Consider the following 22,644-nt stretch of genomic DNA (forward strand, 5'->3'; position numbering starts at 1 on the left):
CTGCTGCTGACTGCAGTTACTGCATCTAAATATAACTGTTTCAAATCTATAATCACAAGAGGAAAAGGTAAGGAAACATACTGTTTGTTTTATTCCCAAGTTCTGAGTCAGCTTCTAAAGAACACTCAGAAGGACTGATACCAGAAAATAGTAAGTATAAAATTGGTACTAGAGAGAAACTGAGTGTAGCAGTATGAGAAAAAATGGATTATAAGGTTTGATTTTTAGTTGCAGCTATGTTTCTCTGCTACTGAAGTTAAAAGGTGACTCAGTTGTTAGTGAAGGAAACTAAAAGTATCAGTTTTTTTGTAGCAAGGCTTTTTAAACAAGGCAAAATAACAAGGCTATTTCTAAATAAACTTTGTTGTGGCTTTGTATAGGGGAACTGGTGCTAAGTTTTAAGGGGGTGATGGTCTCTCAAGTTGTTTGCAAGAAATTAATTTTGTTATTTCCAAGAGAGTGTTTAACTGATGACTTTGAGATACATACATAAAATATTTAAGAGTAAGGTAAAAACATGTTTTCTGTTATTTAAAAACTCATTTTTCAACTTCAGTTTTCTGATTTAGCTTCTTTTCTGTCCCCCCTGCATTGATTTATTTGTTCCAAATAGTGGCACCAGTGTTGATGGCCTTTGTCTGCTTCCAAAATTTAGAAATTGCTGATGCATTGCTATCCACTCATTCAGAATTCCCAATTAAATCACTGTATTATTTTCCACTTTTTAGTTGGTTGTTTCCAAAGGGGATAGATAAAATCTAACTGGCAGTATTCGATCAAATAAAATGTGCTCTGTTTTGCAATCTGCTCTGTTCTTTGAACACACACCATATTTATTCTGTCAACATTTTCTGGTAAGTAGAATTGGTTTAACAAGATTATGTTTTAGTTGGTCCATTGGCTTTTTGTTGTTGAAAACGGTAAAATTTCATTTTTTTTCTAGCTGATTATTAATCCTTTGGGTGTATAAAGCCCATTTTGTTTTTGTGTTCATCTGATGGTTACCTTAGTTGGTTTCAAACTTTGGCTGTTGTGCTCAGTGCTGCTGTGAACAGTGGCACAGTCATTTCTGATGCAGCACACCTCTGTTTTATGTATTTTCTCAGCAGTGAAACTATTGGATCATTTGGCGAATCTATTTCTAGTTTTTGAAGATATCTCCATGCTGTTTTCCATAGTAGCTGCCTAATTTACATCCCCACAAGCAGTGTATAGATGATCCCCTTCATCCACTTTCTCGCTACCATTTGTTATTGTCTGTGCTTTGAATTTTAGCCGTTCTGACAGGCGTGAAGTAATATTTCATTGTGGTTTTGATTTGCACTTCCCCAATGGTTAGTGATATTAAGCATTTTTTTGTGTATTTGTTGAACATTTGTCCTTTTTAAAACAGTCTGTTGACGTCTTTTCCCCATTTCATAACTGGATTGGTTGTTTTTTGTGGTTGAGGGTTTTTTTTTAACATGTATTTATTTATTTGAAAGAGTTGAGAGAGAGAGAGAGACTGAGATTGATTGATTGATTGATTTACCATGCACTGGTTCATTCCCCAATGGCTGCAACAGCCACAGCTGAGTCAGGCTTAAGCCAAGAACCAGGAGCTTCTTCTGGGTTTCTCATGTGGATGCCGGGGCCCAAGGCCTTGGCCCATCCTCTGCTGTTCTCTCAGACACATGAGCAGAGACCTGGACCAGAGAGAGAGCAGCTAGAACTAAAACTGCACCCATGTGGGATACTGGCATTACAGGTTGTGGCTTAAATCACTATGCTGTAACTCCAACCTCACTGTTGTCGAGTTTTTGTTACTGACATATTTAGGGTATTAATCCCTTGCTTCAAATTGTATTTTTAAAGCTTGTGTCAGATGGCTGCCCCAATGGCTTATTTTTGATGTATTCGTTAGAAGATTCTTTAAAAAAAAATTCTCATTCATTATTTTGAGGGAAGGAGGAGATAGGTTGTGACTTTGAGTATAAAATGAATTGCTGTGGATCTGGTTTCATTTGAAGAATTATTTGACATGGATTCAGGATTTATTACACAGAGACTTTATTATCCTCACTCTTACTTTAAAAGAAATTCTATTAAAAATTTTTTTTATTGGAGGGGCAGATTTATAAAGAGGAGAGGCAAAGATCTTCCATCTGCTGGTTAACTTCCTAAAAGGCTGCAACTTCTGGATCTGAGCCAACCCAAAGCCAGGAATCAGGACCTTCTTCCAGGTCTCCCACACAGGTGCAGGGGTCCCAAGGACTTGAGCTATCCTCTGCTGCTTTCCCAGGCCATAAGCAGGAATCACTATGGGGAGTAGAGCAGCCGGGACATGAACTGGCACCCATGTGGAGGAATGCAGCACTTGGAGTTGGAATATTGGCCTGTTGAACCAACGCGCCATCCCCTAAAATATTCTTAACATGTCCAGATGTGTTAGCAGAATGCATAAACTTTAGGATTGGAAAACTGGGTGACTCTGCTCTTCTGTCAGTGGCAGCCTTGGCACTGAGTGTTCTGCTAAGCCAGCTTCTGTTAATTGGTAGCTGAATCCCGTCCGTGTCATTTCCAGCTCATGTCTGCACAGAGGGTTTTACAGCAGTTTCCAGCAGTTTCTGACATGCAGCCTCTTGCCCTCTCGCCCTTCTCACACTTTTTTTCTAATTTGTTCAGAAAATGTGACATCATTGCTTTTACCTAAATGAAAAACACATGAGTTCATAAATTCAGTTTAGGTCAGTTAGGGACGATGCTTCTGAGGATTAACTCTACTTCAGCCAAAAGAAGAGGGATACTTTCATTCCATACTAGGAGTAAGTCCTTTAAGTCAAGGAGATCGGTGTTTGTGAAGAGTTGTTAGGGTATTTCAGAAAGTTTTTTTGGAAGAACTTGTGCATTTCCTGGGACCTTTTTGAAGTATCCTGGCTTTTCTGTTTCTTTTTTTTTCTTTGAATCCATTTATTTATTTGAAAGGTAGAGTGTGTGTGAGAGAGATACAGAGGCAGATTCATCTTTTGAATCCCCATTGCTCAAAGGCCAGGCTGAAGCCAGGAGCCAGGAACTCTTCCCAGTTTTCCCTTGTGGCAGGAACTCATGCACTTGGGCTCTCATCTGCTTCCTCCCAGGCACACTGGCAGGAAGCTGAATCAGAAGCCTGGAGTAGCAGAGTGTGGGAATCCCAAGCAGTGACGTGGCCTGCTGTGCCACAACACCTGCTTTTCTCATATACTTTTAAATGAGCTGAGCAGTAAGATCAGGGGATAATGTTTGTGCCAATTTGAGACTTATACCGTAGGGAGTTCATGGAGCAGTTGCTGACAGAGCTCATCCTTTGCAGCATCATGTGAGACAGCTCCTTTCCTTGCTATGCTCAGGAACTTTCTACAAGTTTTACATTTTTAAAAATATTTTATTTTAGGGAAAGGCAGAATTATAGATACAGGAGATACGGAGAGATCCTCCATCCACTGGTCCACTCCCCAAGTTGGGCTGATCTGAAGCCAGGAGCCAGTAGACCTATAGACCCAGCCTGAACTCCTGGCTTCCAGATTCAGCCTCTTCCAGGTCTCCCATGTGAGTGCAGGATCCCCAGGCTGTGAGCTGTCCTCTGCTGCTGTCTCAGGCCACAAGCAGGGAGCTGGATGGGAAGTGGAGCCGTCAGGGTACAAACTGGCACCCATATGGGATCTGGTACATGCAAGGCTATTGTGCCATGCCCAGGTTTTACATTCTTAATTGAATGATTCTCCAGTCACACAGCGACAGTATACATGTAATTCTGGAAATTTCTTTTACACTTCCAAATGGAATCATAACTGTTTGGAGCCAAATATGATAAATACTCAGAAAATATGATATCATATATAATGTGGCAGTTGCTAGTGGGATCAAATGAATATTTTTAACATTGAAGAATTAGTTTTTTAGAATGTTAAGTGATAGGAAAGTTTCTGATTGTGTTTGGGCATTTAATTTGATTGTTTTTTCCTCTTAGTATTCTTTAAAATTTTTTAAAAATATATTGTGCCTGCTGCAGTAGCCTAGTGGCTAATGTCTTCGTCTTGCAAGTGCCGGGATCCCATTTGAGTGCTGGTTCTAATTCCAGTGTCCCAGCTTCCCATCTAGCTCCCTGCTTGTGGCCTGGGAAAGCAGTAGAGGACAGCCCAAAGCCTTGGGACCCTACACTTGCTTGGGAGACCTGGAAGAGGCTCTTGGTTCCTGGCTTCAGACCGGCGCAGTTCTAGTCATTGAGGCCGCTTGGGGAAAGAATCAATGGATGGAAGATCTTTCTCTCTGTATATCTAACTTTCCAATAAGAACAAACCTTCAGAAAAAGAGAGATGTATTTATTTTTATTGGAAAGGCAGATTTACAGAGAGGAGAAACAGAGAAAGATCTTGCATCTACTAATTGTGCCCAGATGGGCACAATGGCTGGAGCTGAGCCGATTCAGAGCCAGGAGCTTCTTCCGGGTCTCCCGCATGAGTAGAGTTTTCAGGATTTGGGCCTTCCTATGCTGCTTTCCCAGACCATAAGTAGTGAGCTGGATTGGAAGTGGAACAGCTGGTACATGAACTGGCACCATATGGGATGGGGTGCTGGCACTTGCAGATGGAGGATTAGCCTGTTGAGCTCCCATACTGGCCTTCCCTCCCCCACCCCGTTGTCTTTTTTTCTATAGTCTTAATTTCAGTAATTTTGTGTAATTCCTTCTCTGTGGCATAATTTTATGATTAATTTTTGAATGAGGTGAAAACTTGTTGGGTATTAGAAACAGAGTATAGAAGGGGAAAAAGATGAATAAAGGAGATTTGATTGGAGTAATAGAAATTCTGGCTTGTTAATCTTAAGCGATGATACTGATTCCATGTGATTCAATGTGGAACCAAAGTGAACAATATAGGGAGAGGTAAAATGAGAAATGATTTTAGCAATAGCTTGAGGATTAATTCAACTGGAGACAATAGCTCTTTTTTTTTTTAAAGATTTATTCAGTTTATTACAAAGTCAGATATACAGAGAGGAGGAGAGACAGAGAGGAAGATCTTCCATCCGATGTTTCACTCCCCAAGTGAGCCGCAACGGGCCGGTACATGCCAATCCGATGCCGGGAACCTGGAACCTCTTCCGGGTCTCCCATGCGGGTGCAGGGTCCCAAAGCTTTGGGCCGTCCTCTCCTGCTTTCCCAGGCCACAAGCAGGGAGCTGGATGGGAAGTGGAGCTGCTGGGATTAGAACTGGTGCCCATATGGGATCCCGGAGCGTCCAAGGCGAGGACTTAAGCCACTAGGCCACGCCGCTGGGCCCAAGCGACAATAGCTCCTTAATATGATTCAGTAATCAAAAACTGTGCTCTGCATGGGCAAGACAGTGGTGTTCTCCAGCGATTTCTGTGAAAAAGTCGATTTGAGAGGCAGGGACTTAGGCAGAGAATAGTCCGTTTGATAGTTCATCCCTCAAGTGCCCGCAATAGCCAGAGCTGAGCCAGGAGTTCAGGTTGGGTCTACAGGTCTGCTGTGCAGGTGACACGAGCTTGAGCCGTCAGCCGCCTCCCACCCCTGCATCCCAGCGTCTGCATCAGCAGGAAGCTTGAGTGCGGAGCCAGTGCTGGGTGTCAAGTTCAGGTGCTCTGAGATGGGACATGGACATCTTTATTTTAGGTTTACTTATTATATTTTTGTTTATTTGAAAGCAAAGTGTTGAGAGTTACCTCCCATCTACTGGTCCACTCCCTATACGCCTGCAATGGCAGAGGCTGGACCGGGCTGAATCTAGGAGCCAGGAACTTCACTTGCGTCTCCCATTTGGGTGTCAGAGCCCGGAGTCCTTAGGCCATTGTCTGCTGACTCACAACATGTGTGTTAGTAGGAAGCTGGAATTAGGAGCAGAGGCGAGATTTCATCCTGGGCTCTCTATGGAAGCTGAGCATCCCAAGTGGTGGTTTAACCTGTTGTGTCCTAGGATTTAGACTCATAATTGTCTTCATATTTTAAGTAAACATGTGTTCACTTCCTCCACGTTCTCATGAGCTAAACATGTGTTCACTTCCACGTTATGAGCTGTTATTGGCAAAGGGTTTCGCAGTGAGTTGACAGTAGGATAGAAGGAATTGGTGTCAGAGTGAACACAAGCAAAGCAAACAACTGTTCAAGAGGCCTGTGGGTTATGTACTGAGAAAGATGATCTGGTGGTCAGTGTTTCAGGAAAAGGGATTTTTTGATAAGAAATGGAGAAACTATGGAGTTCAGATAATAAAACTGTTATCTAACAGGCTACTTACTGGGGCATTTAAAAATGTTTTTCCTTAAAATGGGAGAAGTTAGTAACTTAGGGAAATTGAAAGAGACTTAAAAATAGGGATGACAGTTGAATGGCTGTAGAGAGAGACATTCTGCTATTGGGCACTACAAAAAATAAATAGCCATAATTCTTACACTTGTGCATAGTTATAGAATGAAACAATTAAGTACTTGCTGGGTATTCAAATGAAAATATCAGCATTTTTTTAAAAAGATTTTATTATTATTGGAAAGCCGGATATACAGAGAGGAGGAGAGACAGAGAGGAAGATCTTCCATCCGATGTTTCACTCCCCAAGTGAGCCGCAATGGGCCGGTACGCGCCAATCCGAAGCCGGGAACCCGGAACCTCTTCCGGGTCTCCCACGCGGGTGCAGAGTCCCAAAGCTTTGGGCCGTCCTCTCCTGCTTTCCCAGGCCACAAGCAGGGAGCTAGATGGGAAGTGGAGCTGCCAGGATTAGAACCGGTGCCCATATGGGTTCCCGGGGTAATATCAGCATTTTTAATAAAATAAAATAATTTGTATAGTATCAGTCAGCTATAGTTATGATCTCTGGGAGTTAATATAACTCACCACCTACTACATCCTGTTTTGTCACTACATGTATTTTATGTATTCCTTTAAAGATACTTATCACGTGGGGTCAGCATGGTGGCTCAACAGGCTATTTCATCTTGTAGTGCCGGCATCCTGTATGGACACCAGTTCTGGTATTGGCTGTTCTAGTTCATGTTCAGTTCTGTGTTTGTGGCCTGGGAAAGGAGTGGAGGAAGGCCCAAAGCCTTGGAATCCTACACTCGCATGGGAGACTCAGAGAAGGCTCCTGTATCCTGGCTTTGGATCCAGCTCAGCTTTGGAGAGCAAAGCAGTGGACAGAGATTGATGTCTTTCTCTGTCTCTCTGTAAATCTGTCTTCCAAAAATAACTAATAAATAAATAAATAAATAAATAAATAAATAAATATTTTTAAAGCCTATTTATTTATTTATGCAAAAAACAGAGTGACACAGAGAGAGGGAAGAATAGCTCTTCCAGTCTCCTGGATTATTGCCCAAGTGGCCACAACAGCCAGGACTGGGCTGGGATGCAATGAGGAGCCAGGAACTCCATCCAGGTCTCCAATGAGTGTTGCGTGGGTCCAAACAATTGAACCATCTGCTGCTGCCTTCCCAGGTGCATTAGCAGGGAGCTGGATTTCTGAAGTGGAGCAGCTGGGATTCCATTGTGAGATGTCGGCATGGCAGGCAATGCTTCAACCCACTGAACTACAGCAGGCCCCTCCATGACATACTTTTTTTTCTAAAGATTTATTTATTTATTGGAATGGCAGATATACAGAGAGAGAAGGGGAATCTGCTGGTATACCCCCCAGGTAGCCGCAATAGCCGGAGCTGAACTGATCTGAATCTAGGAGCCAGGAGCTTCTTCTGGGTCTCCCAAGTGGGTCCAGGGTCCCAAGGCTTTGGGCCATCCTCTACTGTTTTCTGGCCACAAGCAGGGAGCTGGGTGGAAAGTGGAGCAGTGGGGACCTGAACCGGCACCCATTTGGGATCCTGGCAGATGTAAGGCAAAGATTTAGCCACTAGGCTATTGAGCTGGGTTCAACTACTTACATTTTAGTAACAAACAGTGACCAAGACATATACTTAAAGAGAATATATACTTGTGGAGTGGCAAAAGTAATTAAAAATGTAAAAAACTAATAAAAAATTTATAAAGCAATGAAATGTAATATATAATGTTATAGGCTTTGATTTTTTGGTTATTTTATATGTATATATGTGATAGTACTGTGATTTTTAGTGTGTCTATATTAATATAAACTACCTGCTGAAATAATTTTAAGATTTATGACTAAATGTTATAATTATGTATGATAGAGTATGTAAAGCTTTTTATTGTTATGCAAAGATAACAAAGTGTTCAACTCCTATTCAGTATCTTTCTGAATAGGTAAGCATGATCTATGCTTGTTCACTTACAGTTATGTTGGCTTTTCTAAGTATTATTCATTTTGTTTAAAAAGAGGTTTATCTACTTATTTATTTGATTTTCCACAAGATTTTCATTTAGCAAATGGACACACACATACTTCTTTTTCTTAACATTTAAAAATAAACATTTATAAAAATGGTTAATATTTTTGCTTGAAAGTTAGAGGTGCAGAGAGATCTGTTCACTGGTTCACTTCCCAAATGGCCGCAATGGCTGCACCAGCCCGAGTTTCTGAAGCCAGAAACCAGGAGCTTCTTCTGGCTTTCCTGTGTGGGTGCAGGGGCCTGAGGACTTGGGTCTTCCTCCACGGCTTTCCCAGACCTTCGGCAGGGAGGCAGGTGGGCAGTGGAGCATCCGGTGCACAAACTGGGGTCCATACGGGATGCCGGTGCTGCAGGCAGAGGGCTAGTTTCTTATGCCACCATCACAGTGCAAGAACAAGCATTTTTATCATTAATTTTTTGTAACTAAAATTTAATTCATAAGGGATACCTAGTATTTTTTTAAATCAATAATTTCCTAACATGACTGTTGAACTGTGCTGAACTATATGACAAAGCTTTCACAGAGAATGTGAAGTGTTTCCATAAATCCAAATATGTTCAATGGAAAGATCTGTCCTTTTATCTAAGCACAGCCAGATTTTTGTCCTTTCTACATTTTTGGTATTTGAATGTTTGAATTTGGGGGAGATGGGCCCAGCATGGTGGCCCAGTGGCTAAGTCCTTGCTTTGCACGTGCTGGGATCTCATATGGGTACTGGTTCATGTCCCGACTGCTCCACTTTCCACCCAGCTCCCTGCTTGTGCCCTGGAAAAGCAGTCGAGGACACCCCAAAACCTGCGAGGGAGACCTGGAAGAAGCTCCTGGCTCCTGGCTTCAGATAGGCTCAGCTTTGGCCATTGTAGCCATTTGGGGAATGAACCAATGGGCAGAAGATCTTTCTTTCTGTATTTCTTCTTTGTAAATCTGCCTTTCCAATAAAAACAAATAAATCTTTACAAAAATAAAATTTTGGGGATGAATGTTATTATTTTTTAAAAGATTTATTTTATTTCCATTACAAAGTCAGATATACTGAGAGGAGGAGAGACAGAGAGGAAGTGGAGCTGCCGGTATTAGAACCAGCGGCCACATGGGATCAAGGCGAGGACCCTAGCCACCAGGCCACACTGCCGAGCCCGATGAATGTTATTTTTAACTTAGTAAAATTTGGGGGCCCAGCAGCGTGGCCTAGCGGCTAAAGTCCTCGCCTTGAAAGCCCCGGGATCCCATATGGGCGCCGGTTCTAATCCCGGCAGCTCTACTTCCCATCCAGCTCCCTGCTTGTGGCCTGGGAAAGCAGTCGAGGACGGCCCAATGCATTGGGACCCTGCACCCGCGTGGGAGACCCGGAAGAGGTTCCAGGTTCCCGGCTTCGGATCGGCGCGCATCGGCCCGTTGCGGCTCACTTGGGGAGTGAAACATCGGACGGAAGATCTTCCTCTCTGTCTCTCCTCCTCTGTGTATATCTGGCTGTAATAAAAATGAATAAAATCTTTAAAAAAAAAAATTGGGGAGAAAATTTTACTGGTTGTTGAGATCCAGATATTTAGAAGCCACTGTTAACATTCTCTGAGGCTGGCTTAGCAGGTGCAATAATTACGTCCCATATTGGAGTGTCTGCGTTCAAGACCTGATTCCTCTCTTGATTGCAGTTTCCTGCTGAGACCCAGCCTGAAAGGTAGCAGATGATGACTTAAGTGTCCCTGCAATACTTGTGGTAGACCTGGCTTGAGTGCCCAGGTCCTGGCCTCAGCCTGGCGCAGGCTGGAGTTCACAGGTATTTGGGCAGTGAACCAGGGAATGGAGCTCTTCTGTCTGTCTGTCTGTGCCTCTTCTGTAAACAGATAAAGTGTAGAAAACCCAAACTCCTTGACCATAGACTGGAAGCTTTCAGGGATGGGGAACCCTTTTTTTCTGGCAAGGTTCTTTTGGGTATTTATCACATATTCACAGGCCATACAAAAGCATCAACTTAAAAAATAACTGTCTATACATAGATTTATTGAATTTGCAGTCCTGTCTTTAGTTGCTTTGGCAGGGTCAGACCACATGATTTTTTTGGGCCCTTATATGGCTTATGAGCTGGGTGTTCTGCACCCCTTCAAAGTGCTTAATGTGCCTGAGGTACTCCCTTGAACTGAGATGGATAGGAATTTGTGGTTCAGGTTCCTTTTTCAAACATATACTTTTTGGTTAGCTTTTTTTAGATTATGTTGTGGTAATAAGCAGTTCCAAACTCTGAATGGCTTTTGGAGACAAAGCTTTCTTGCTCATGCTATGTGCTGCAGCCCATGAGCGGCTGTTGGCAAAACAGGAACAGACATGTAGTTGCTCACTTCCAAGCTTAGACAAATAAGCAGTACCGTCTCTGTGAATTCAACCACTCTCTTGAATTTACTATCTTCCTTATATATTGCACTACTCAAATATACCACAATTTATACTTTCCCATGAATTAATTCTGGTTTTTTTGTTAGTGTAAACTATGCTATTAGGAACATTTCTTTTTGTGTCTTCTGCTGTATTTTGATGCTTAAATTTGAAATTCATATGTAGATTTCAAATTTTTATTTTTTTCTTATGCATATTTTAAAGTATGCATTTTCCATGAACTTCTTAGGTTCCTTATGTGCATGGACTTCTTTGCACCAGTTAGTTATATTTCCTGTGAATGGTTTGAAGTATCCTCATATGCACTTCGCTTTTATCATTATCTTGACTTCAGTACCCATCATTATCTTGACTGGCTAAAGCATGTGTGTCTCTCTTAGTTAGAGGCTTTTAGAGTGAATCCAGTTACTGGCCAGGTGGTCATGGGCCTGTCCTGGGATTATGGCCCAGAGCAGATTTAAGAAGTGTAAATGGACGGAGTACAGTGTTCAGTACTGCATTGCCAGCTTCCTTTTGCTTGTATAATGCAGGACTACATACATACATGGAATCTCTTTACACTTTAGTTATTTCATAAATAACAGTAAGAGCTATAGTCATAGTCATGAATATATTACAGTGAATTTTTTGGTGTGTCAGAACTGCAGGTGTATCACTCCAGTCTAATTTTGTCTCAAATGCTCTGTACAGTATTAAGGACATCTGCAAGTTTTTCATTAAACAGAAAACAGCACAGTTATCTCTTCATATCTTAATAGCAAGATGTATCAAGTTGTAGATGAAGTGACAGGGTTTATTATTTAATGTTTCAAGTAAAATGTTGTATGTTTTAACAGTTTTCTGTGTACTGCCAGAGATAGAGTCTGACTCTATAGGAATAGAAGCGATTACTTTTTGAAATAAATTTGTCCACAGTAGAAATTTAGTTGCAGACCTTTTGGTAGGTGGTAGTTATATAAAGTACACAAAGATAAGAACATCTTTTAATCCAAACTGAGTCCAAGAAGTAGCATAGTCATCTGTTTGTGAATACTCAGCGATAATATGGCACAAGGAAGTTTTGTTCTGAACCATTGCAGTATAGTATCAATATCTTAAGGTACCGAATGTAAATGTCTTTTCTACATTTAAATCTTTTCTACATTTAAAGTTAATTTTTTTTGAGAAGCAGAGAGGAAGAAAGGGAAGTAGAGACAGAGTTCTCATCTGTTGATTCATTCCTCAGATTGGTTTAATAGCTAGGACTGGGCAAGTAGCTGATAACTTCATCCAGATCTGCCAAACTTGTGACCCAAACTCGTGAGCCATCACCTGCTGTCTCCCATAGTTAGTCCTGGTGGAACCTGGCATCGTAAACCAGAGCCTACAATGAACATAGGCACTCTGGTGTGGGACCTGGGTGTCTTCATTGGTGTTCTAACCCTAGGACCAAATGCCTATTGCAGATAATCAGAGCTTTACGTTTTATTTTTTCTTTCCAGATCCAGTCCCTCTGTGGAACTTCTGAACATCTTTTGCTAGCGAGAACGTGTTCTACACAATGAAGCCAACAACTTAATTTGCAGAAGTGTTTATGTGCTTCTGCTTCATCTGCTATTGTTCACGGTACTTGACATCTAAGCAGTACAGGGTCTTTTGCGATGACAATATGACTAATAGTAAAGGAAGATCTCTTACCAGTAAAACAAGTGATGGTTCAAATAGTGGAGGAAGTTTTGTAGACTGGACTTTAAATTTAAATACAATTCAGTCTGATAAGTTTTTAAACTTACTGTTGAGTATGGTTCCAGTAATTTACCAGAAAAATCAAGAAGACAGACACAAAAAAGGGAATGGCCTCTGGCAAGATGGACTGTCAGCTGCAGCACAGACTTTGAGTAGCAGAGCTGAGCAGCACATGGAGTATCACAGTTTCTCAGAGCAGTCTTTCCATGGCAGTAATGGGCACATACCATCAGGCTGTAGCCAAAAGTATGATGACTATGCCAACTACAACTACTGTGATGTGCGGGAGGCTTCAGAAACCACTGCCATGTTACAAGACGGAGACGCGTCCAGCGATGGCGATGAGGATGCCATTGTGGAAGCCAAGCATAAGTTACCAAAGGAGTCCAGTGGCATCATGGCTCTGCAGATACTTGTGCCGTTTTTGCTAGCTGGCTTTGGGACAGTTTCAGCTGGCATGGTTTTGGATGTAGTACAGGTGAGTTTCCTCCTTTTTTGTTCCTGCATTTTGTTTAAAATGTGCATGTGTAAGTTACTAATCTCAAACATTTCTTTGGGTTTTATTCATTCCTGAGTAAAGTGAATGGATGCTGGCCCTGGTAGAGACCCTTCTTTTTCTGCTTGGAGTTCAACCCTCCACCCGCTCTGGAAGTTATGATCATTCTGATCACCAAATAGCACTTTTGTATGTATCCAAAAATAGATCGGGAGTCTCCATTCATTGTACCTACGCGAATACTCCTCCATCATTAATATGTTGTATAAATTACACACTCTGAAGCTTATTTTTTGTTGCTTAGGAGTACATCTTGGGCATCTTTTCAAATTGGTATGTGAAGATTTTCTACATTTTGCAATTAGTACTTGCTTCTTCACTGTATGTATATACCAGAAGTTATTTATTCTTCCATGCTGATACTATAATAAATAACTTACAAGTATGTTTATAATAATGTATTTCCATAGCATAGCTATAAAAAGTGGAATTTCTGACTATTACTCTGTGCTTAAAATTTTATAGACACTTGAAAATTACCTTGCCAAAAGTTTGTAGTAATTTATAACCTACTATAAATCTATAAGCACTATATTTTCCAAGACCCTAACAACTTTTGGAAATTTGTATTTTTAAAGATGTATTTATTTATTTTATAAAGATTTTATGGGGCCCGGAGCAATAGCCTAGTGGCTAAATCTTTGCCTTGCAACTGCTGGGATCCCATATAGTTACTGGTTCATGTCCTGGCTGCTCCACTTCCCATCCAGATCCTTGCTTGTGGCCTGGGAAAGCAGTCGAGGATGGCCCAAAGCCTTGGGACCCTGCACCCATATGGGAGACCCGGAAGAAGCTCTTGGCTCCTGTCCTTCGGATAGGCTCAGCTCTGGCCATTGTGGTAATTTGTGGAGTGAACTCTAATTGAAAGTCAGATCCACAAAGAGAAGGGGAGGCAAAGAGAAAGACCTTCCATCTGCAGGTTCACTCCTCAAGTGGCCACAATGGACAGAGCTGAGCTGATCCAAAGCCAGGAGCCTGGAGCCAGGAGCTTCTTCCAGGTCTCCCACATAGGGTGTAGGTCCCAAGGCTTTGGGTCATCATCCTCTGATTACCAGGCCATAAGCGAGAAGCTGGATGGAAAATGGAGCCCCCACGTGGGAGTCTGGCTCTTGCATTTGGAGAATTAGCAAGTTGGGGCATCCTGCCAGCCCCAAGATTTATCTGAAAGTCAGACAGACAGACAGAAACAGAGAGAATATTTTCCATCTGCTGATTCACTCCCCAGTGGCCACAATGGCAGGTGTTGGGCCAGGCCGAACTATGATCCTGGGATTCTATCCCAGTGTCCCATGTTGTAGTAGCAGTCTATGTACCTGTCCCATCTTCTGATTGCTACCCAGGTTCCAGAAGGGAACTATATTGGAATTGGAGCTGCCAGGACTCAAACCAGTACTCAGATGACTTGATGGCATCAGGTGGTGACTTATTCCACTGAGTACAGGGCTAACCCCCTGGACATGCTGATTCTTTCTGTATTTTGCCAAGTGATAAAGAAAATTTTATCATGTTTTACTCAATACTGTTTTCATTATTATTTAAAAATAAATTATTAAATTATTAAATTATTATTTAAAAATATATAATTCATATATGTTTAAATCCTATATATTTAAATCACACCTATATTATATATTTAATTTTTTTCATTATTAAAATTTAAATAATATTATTTAAATCATATATATAAGATAGAGAGACAAAGAAATTAACTGTCCATCTGCTGGTTCACTCCCTGGAAGCTTGCAACAGCCAGGGCTGGGCTAGGTGAGAGCCAGCAGCCCAACTCAGGTCTGAGTCTCCCATACGGGTGGCAGGGCCTCAGCCATGTGAGCCCTATCCTTCCTCCTCCTGCGTTATTCTCTAATGTGGAGCTGGGGTCAGAAGCAGCGCTGGAGTTGAAACTCAAGGACTCGGGTATGAGATGTAGGTGCCTCCAGTGGCATCTTCACTGTTGTGCAAACCACATGCTAGCATTTTACTTCTCCTTTGGATTAGGCATCCATCTAAAAATGTACATTAATACTACCTATTGATTTGTAGGAGTTCTTAATGTATTATAGCCAGAAAACTACCCACTGTATCTTTTTAAAGTATTATTTTTAAAAAGTATTTAAGAAAGAGTAGTAAATTGCCAAATGCAGCATTCTGTTATTGTCAGTCTTCATTTTTTAAGCAGTGAAAGTTGATGTCAGATCCATCATCCTGTTAATGTGCCCTTTGTCTTTCATTGTTTGCTTCCCAAGAGTCTCAGGTCATTGTGACTGTAAGATACTCTTCAGCAGATAGCAATTTTATCTAAGTGGAAAATGTGAATTAATTGAGACATTTCTGACCATCAGTTGGAGAGATTATACAAAAGTTATGTGGAGTTTTAACATAGGTAATAACACCAATGGGGAATTAAATTATCTATCCATTTAAAATTTGTCATGGAGATAGCACAGCTGTACAGCAAATAAGTTGGTTTCTGTGTATTTCTCTTATACAAATTTTATTAATGTATTTAATTTGAAAGGCACAGAGGCAAAAAAGAGAAAGGGGGAGGGGGGGAGAGAGAGACAGAGAGAGAGAGAAAGGGACAGAGAGATAGCCAGCCAGAGCAAGAGAGAGCTCACATCTTTAAATGTCCGTAATACGCAGGACTGGGCCAGGCCCAAGCCAGAAGCTAGCGACTCAACTCAGGTGTCTCCTGTGAGTGACAGGTCCCCAACTGCTTGAGCAGGTCCTGCTGCCTCCTCAGATGCGTTAGGAGAAGCTGGACGTGGCAGTGGAGCCAGGACTTGAACCCAAGCACTGTGTTGTGAGCATCCTAAGAGGCATCTTGGCTGTTGCATCAGACACCTGACCGGTGCTTTTTTATCTTGCTATACCAGTTATTCTGAGGAAACACTCCCTGTTTAGCTATGCAATGATAGCATCTGTACAATGATGTTAGAGTACATATTGGTAGGTTATTTACATAGCTCATTTACATAGCATCATTCTTGTGGTATGTTTAGTTTTGATGCTGTTGAGATAATGCCACACAGATAATTTGAAAAGGTTCCTTTTATAATTTTATATATATTTAATACTGCTAAGTCTAAGGTCTCTATAGTATTAAAATTTAGTTTAAAAAAATAACAAAAACAGTGTGAATATTTTTAAAGATTTTATTTAAATTCACTTTTTAATTGTGAATTTTAATAATCCAAAGCTTACAAAGCAAAAACAGCTCAGTGAATTTCATGATAGAAACAATCATTTAACCATATATGTTGGGAATATATAATCTATATTCCCTCGCATCTGACTTGTTGTTGTCGCTGTTAATAAAGATTGTGTATGTTTTATGAAACTACAGTTCATTTATTTTCATTGCTGCATTGTGATCTATTGTATGAGTATAATCCAATGTGCTCTTGGTGGATGTTGGAGGGACTGATGCTTAGTGCATTGCATAGGTATCTGTTGGATACATAGGTGCAAACCGAATTTGCATGTCCTAGGATAGGCAGGTTCTCAAAGTTAGTAGATGCCAAGTTATTTTCTTAAGTATTGAGACATGAGAGATTCCTCCTGCTTACATGTTTACTAAAAGTATATGGTTTAAAAAGATTTGAGTAAAACCAAACTATGGTATTTAGTGATGTATGTTTAAAAAGCAAGCCAGTGGTTTATGATAAAATCAGGTGAGTGAATATCTTTGGTGATCAAAGGAGAAAAATGATAGCAACAAAAAGGAGGTGCAAGATGACTCATGAAATAGTGACAAAAGATACTTTTTTTTAGTTTCTTGGTAGTTAAATGATTGTTTCTATCATGAAATGTTATTGAGATATATTTGCTTGAATGGCGAGTTACAGAGAGAGGGGAGAGACAGCGAGGTCTTCCGTCTGCTGGTCCGCTGCACAAATGGCTGCAGTGGCTGGAGCTGCACCTGTCTGAAGCCAGGAGCCTCTTCCCGATCTTGCACATGGATGCAAAGTCCCAAGGGGCTGTTCTCCAGAGCTTCCCCAGATGCGTTAGCAGAGAGCTGGATTGCAAGTGGGATAATCTGACCTCAAACCACTGTCTATATAGGATGCCAGTACCATAGGCGGCAGCTTTACCCACTGCCCCACACTGCCAGCCCCAATCTAGTTCACTCTTACTGTTAATGTGGAGCTGTTTTCTCCCCCCACCAGAATTCCCTTTCTGCCTGGCTCCAAGTCCCTTTGTCAGGGCCTGTATTCTCACTTTGGTTTCTCAGGCATCACAAGTAGTTGTTCTTCAGCCTCGTGGTGCCTTTTTGGAATCAGCATGCCCCAAACACAGGCTCACTTCTGGTTTTCTCTGTGATTTTCTTTCCCCCAGTTTTTGGTCAGGTATTTGTTTACTCTTTAATTAGCTCTCCAGGGTCTCCAAGTAGGTATTATTTCTGTCTGCTTCATCCATTTCAGTTGGTGAAATGGATGAAATGGACCATTGGTAGTCTACTGTCCATCAACCATGAACCTTTTTGTGCAACTGGTATTTCAGGCAGGATAGATCTGTGTTCAGGAGGTCAGTATTTCCTTTACATTTATCTCTGTAATCATTGCAGCCATAGTCATCATTGATGGTAAATGGCAATTTTTAACATATCACTTGTCAAAACAAAGAGCTGGCAACTCCCAAATCAGGAATGCTATTTTGAAATTTTGTTTGTTCATGAAGTATGACATTCTGGGAACCTGTGGCTTAGCATTCTAATTTTTCTGCTTTTTGCCAACACTTGTTTGTAAGTATTTGGTGTTATTTTAAATTCTGAGTCTACTCAATTTATTTTTTCTTGTTTTTTTTTTCTTTTTTATTTTCAGAGGTGGGGAAAGCTAGGAAACCGTTCTTTTTTTTTAAACATATTTTTATTGCATTTCATTTTTTTAATTAATTACATTGCATTATGTGATACATTTTTTTAATGATTTATTCATTTTATTACAGCCAGATATACAGAGAGGAGGAGAGACAGAGAGGAAGATCTTCCGTCCGATGATTCACTCCCCAAGTGAGCCGCAGCGGGCCAATGCTCGCAGATCCGAAGCCAGGAACCTGGAACCCCCTCTGTGTCCCCCATGTGGGTGCAGTGTCCCAAGGCTTTGGGCCGTCCTCAACTGCTTTCCCAGGCCACAAGCAGGGAGCTGGATGGGAAGTGGAGCTGCTGGGATTAGAACCGGCGCCCATATGGGATCCCGGGGCTTTCAAGGCGAGGACTTTAGCAGCTAGGCTACGCCGCCGTTTTTTATGCACTGGGATTCCCCCCGCCCCTCCCCACACCCTCTCCCCACGGTGGATTGCTCCACCTTGTTGCATTTCCATAGTTCAAATTCAGTTGACATTCTTTCATTGGAGGTATTTACCAAGCATAAAGTTGAGCATCTTATTGTCCTGGTAAGTTCAATGGTTTCTTGGTGAGACCATCTCTGGTCTGAAGGTAGAGCCAGCAGAGTATCATCCCAATCAATTAAAAGCCCCAACATAATATTTCCAACCATTTATAACATTGTGGCATTAATTGACATGGTATTGATTAACCAATATGTTAATAGGAAAATGCAGGTTCTCAACCACAACCTGTGACTTCTTCATAGACATTTCAATTTTGGTTTATATTCAACCATGTTCTATACACCTTAAAATGGCTTAGATTGCTATTCAGCTGTCTCATGCTTATTTTAATTTTAGTATTTAGCAGTTTATAGCATTGAAGCACGTTTTCGCTGAACCTGGCTGTTTTTCAGGTGGTCTAACTATAATTTTAACAGGATATATGTCAACAGTTTAGGTGAGCATGTTTAGGAAGGGTGTGCAGAGAAATCTTCCATACCCCAGTGAGGAGTAACTAATCTTTGTGTCCCACCCAGTGAGTTTTAAGTGCATCCCCGCTGACCGTTTCCTGTCTGTTTCTAAGCTTTCCTTGTTGTTCTCTATCTATTCTAGTTTTGTTTGTTTGTTAGTTTTTTGAGGGGTTTCTGGAGCGCTCCTGATGGTTATTACGAGAGGGGGTGGGGACCCAAAATTGGAAGCAGACAAGGACCAGAGAAAGCTCCTCTCCCTAGTCCTGAAGGACGTTTACTGTTCTTCTGTTTAGGAAACCATTTTGATGTCAACAGTGAGCGTTGAGAGTCCTCTCACTGAGAGTGGACTGCTACTCAGTAGTATTTTCATTCAAACCAATGGCTATGGAGAGTCAAAGGCCTTTGAACCTTAATTGTTCAACTTAAGCATTTGTGAGAACTTGCTTAATTATTTTTCAGATTTGCTTTCTAATTTGTATAGTGACCAATATTGCATACTTAAAAAAATTATTTTTTCTTATTTTGCATGCTACAGTTTCGTAGGTATAGGGATTCCTCCTTTTCTTCCCTCCCAACATTCTCCCCCCTGCCCAACGCATACTATTACAGCAGTATACAGCTCTAGCAACAGTTACAAGTTCAACAATGTTGTGTACGTACTGTGATTGTGTACGTGTGTGTTCTGTACCCAACACATAACGGATACTCGATAAATACCTGTGTGCTATTATTAAACATACTTTACTGTTTTACATCATTTTTCTAATTGTAAGAAGATTCTACACCCATGCCACGCTGACATTTGAGTGTATTTTCCAACTTTATCAGACTTTGCCATATAACTTGCTTAGGCCGAGTAAATGTGAGGAGATAACATATTTGAACATAATCTTTAAATATGGTTGTTTGGTTTGATTTGACCCTTGGATCCTGCCTTCGACCTTGAGACCATGATCACTTCTTTGGTCTGATACCCAGGAAGACACGTGGAACACAGCCTCCTGGAGAGCTGCAGATGGCTCATAGCCTTATGTCCGTTGTTGTTGCTGGCCATTAAGTGTTATACAATATAATATAATGAGGTGTACTTTCTGCTTGGGACTCTGCTCCTTGAAATGACATGTTCTTTGAAGATTTTCTGCCATATGCTACTCTTTCATTTCTGTTTATTGTTTTGCTTACCTTTTTCTTCTTAAGATTTATTTTTATTTATTTTGGATGTTAAATTTAGAGAGGGAGAGACAAAGAGAGAGCATGCATATGTGAGTATGAGTGAGAGAGATTGTTTTATCCAGTAATGCACTCCTCAGATAACCACAACAGCCAGTACCGGGCCAGGCCTAAGCAGCAATAGCTTCATGCAGGTCTTCCATGTGGGTGGCAGGGCCCTAAACACTATCAGCAGTGAGCTGCATCAGAAGTGGAGCAGCTGGGCATGAACTAGCTCCCATACGGGATGTCCAAACTGGTGGCCCTATGGGATGTAGACATTGGCAGGTGGTGGCTTAGCAGCTATGTCACCATGCCACTCTCGACTTCCTTTTTGTGTTTCTTAGAAGAGTGGACATCTCCGTGATTCTGTCCCCGGGCTTTACCATTTCTCTAGCTATCTCCCCCTTGTCAACAGCATCGACTTATTTTCTTTGAGTTATGTCATTAGTGCAGATCTGCATACCTAGCACTGCCCTGGGTTTGAATTCTGGGTATGCATTTTCTAGTTCTGAATTCTTGGGCATTTCCTGAACACACTTCAGATTTATCTTGCTTAAGATGGAATTTAAAATTTTTCCCTCATCTCTTAATTTAATGGCTTTCTCTTTCTTTCTTGCTTCTTCAGTTATCTGTCAGCTTTGAGTTGCTGATTAGTGTTTACTGAGAAAAATTGCCAAAGATTTCCTGCTTTTAGTTGGAAATATAATGGAAAGATTGAATCACAAAAAATCAGGATATTTCATAAAATTTATGGAAAATGAAATTAAAACCAAGTCTATTTTGGTGCAAATATATTTTGAATTTTTGTTTTGTTTAAAAACAATTGAGCAGTGAGAGCAAGAAAGAGAGCAGGAATGGGTGCCGGTTTACCCCTCTAATGCCCGTGGAGTTGGGCTGGGGCCAAAGCCAGGAGCTAGGGGGACAGTCTGTCTCCCACATGGGAGCAGGAGCCCAATCACTTGAGCTGTCATCACTGCCTACCAGGGTCTACGTTAGCAGGAAGCTGATGTTAGCAGGTGGAGCCAAGAACCAAACCTCTTTACTCCAATTTGGGACCTCAGTGTCTTAATCTACATTTTCACCACATGCCTACCTGTGTTGCAAAAGCAGTTTTGAAATGACAAGCAGAACTTCTCCATGTGAAAGTATGTCTTTAAAAAAGTGATAAAATCTTTTGCCAATTACTTAAAAAATAATTTCTGTTATAAGTTAGAACTCTAATAACTGTGTTTTGCAAATGTTTAAATTTTTTTTTTTTAAATTTGTCATTGTGGCCATCACATAGAGTTTTGGGTTTGGGATTTAGTGTGCGGTTTTGTTTGATTAGACATGCTTGTCTCAGCTGTTGCACTGTTGGCAGCAATGTGAGATCAGGCACTGATGGGCTCTGGGACAGGATCATGGAAAAGTTGGTGATTCTAATCCTGGTCTTGGCCTCAGGGATTGTGCGTGTATTTTGCTCAGAACACTGTGTCAGTACGGCACTGCCCAAGCACATCTTAAGAGGTGTAGCAGTTCTGTCTGTTTCGAATGGGGGCAAGTAGAGGGTTTATTGTTTTTTTTGTTCCAGTGAAATAGTCCATAGTAGAGGAAGACTTTGACCCTAATATGCTGATTGCTTAGCCCTTCCAATTTGAATGTGAAGCTGTACTGCTTCTCACTCTCGCCAAACTTCCTAAACTGTGTCAAGATAGCCCAGGGTTGCTGTGAGATAAAAGGGGAGACAAGTGCCATGACGCTGCTTGACACTGTACTTACTAGCCCGAAGTAGTCCAGCATAACCTGAGATCCATTTCATTCTTTTTGTGATGGATCAGCAGTGCTGGGACAAAAAGCAAGTGTCACATTGAAAGCAGTGAAAAGCAGGAAATGAAAGTGATAGTTGTTAATTTCTAGGTTTGAGAAACTGTATTGCTCAAGAACTGTACATATCTCATCAATAAGTAGTTACAGCTGTAAAAGAATGACACCGGGGGCAGGCATTGTGGTACAGCAGGTTGAGTTGCTATTTGCAGTGTTGGTATCCCATATGAGCATCGGACCCAGTCCTTGCTGTTTTGTTTCTGATCTAACTCCCTGCTAATTTACTTGAGAAAACAGCCAAAGATCACCCAGTTCTTGGGCCTCTGCCCAATATGTGCCTGGAGTTGCTGGCTAGACCTGGGCCAGACTCAGTTGTTGCAGGTGTTTGGGATATTTGGGGAATGAACCAGAGGATGGAAGGTTTCTCTCTCTCTCTCTCTCTCTCTCTCTCTCTCTCTCTCTCTCTCTCTCTGGCTTTCAAACATATAAATCTTTTTTTAAAATGACAGTTTTTTTCCTTCATTATACTTATTCATTTACATTGCTGATACATTATGAGGAAATATCTATAAAGTTTGTTTGAACCTAACTACTTAAATCAGCAGGACTATCTGTATCTGTTGTTCTAGGGGTGCCATGAAAGCGTTTCTGAGATACCAAGAGTGCAGTGAGCTAACAAAGTTTGGGAACTTCATATGTGCAGATATGGAGAAAGGAATGTAAATTTTTTTTGAATGAGACAAGAAATCAATACTTACTAGTTATTACTATTACAATATGCCTAGGGTGTTAGGGATTTTGTAGTGATTCTCACATGAGCATCTGATTC

The 22,644-nt window shown here is 41.2% G+C and overlaps 1 protein-coding gene across 6 annotated transcripts in view; it reads left to right on the top strand.

Annotated features, from left to right (window-relative positions):
* SLC41A2 (solute carrier family 41 member 2) overlaps positions 1-22,644 on the top strand; it is a 116,532-nt gene that overhangs the window by 14,816 nt on the left and 79,072 nt on the right. For all 6 annotated transcript variants that reach the window (XM_058673444.1, XM_058673442.1, XM_058673446.1 and 3 more), the window contains exon 2: positions 12,203-12,924. In XM_058673444.1, the coding sequence (XP_058529427.1) occupies positions 12,295-12,924 (630 nt within the window). In that variant the 5' untranslated portion in view covers positions 12,203-12,294. The remainder of the gene's footprint in view (positions 1-12,202; positions 12,925-22,644) is intronic.

This window comes from Ochotona princeps, chromosome 15 (assembly GCF_030435755.1).
Source record: "Ochotona princeps isolate mOchPri1 chromosome 15, mOchPri1.hap1, whole genome shotgun sequence".
In the NCBI taxonomy this organism is placed as follows: Eukaryota; Metazoa; Chordata; class Mammalia; order Lagomorpha; family Ochotonidae; genus Ochotona; species Ochotona princeps.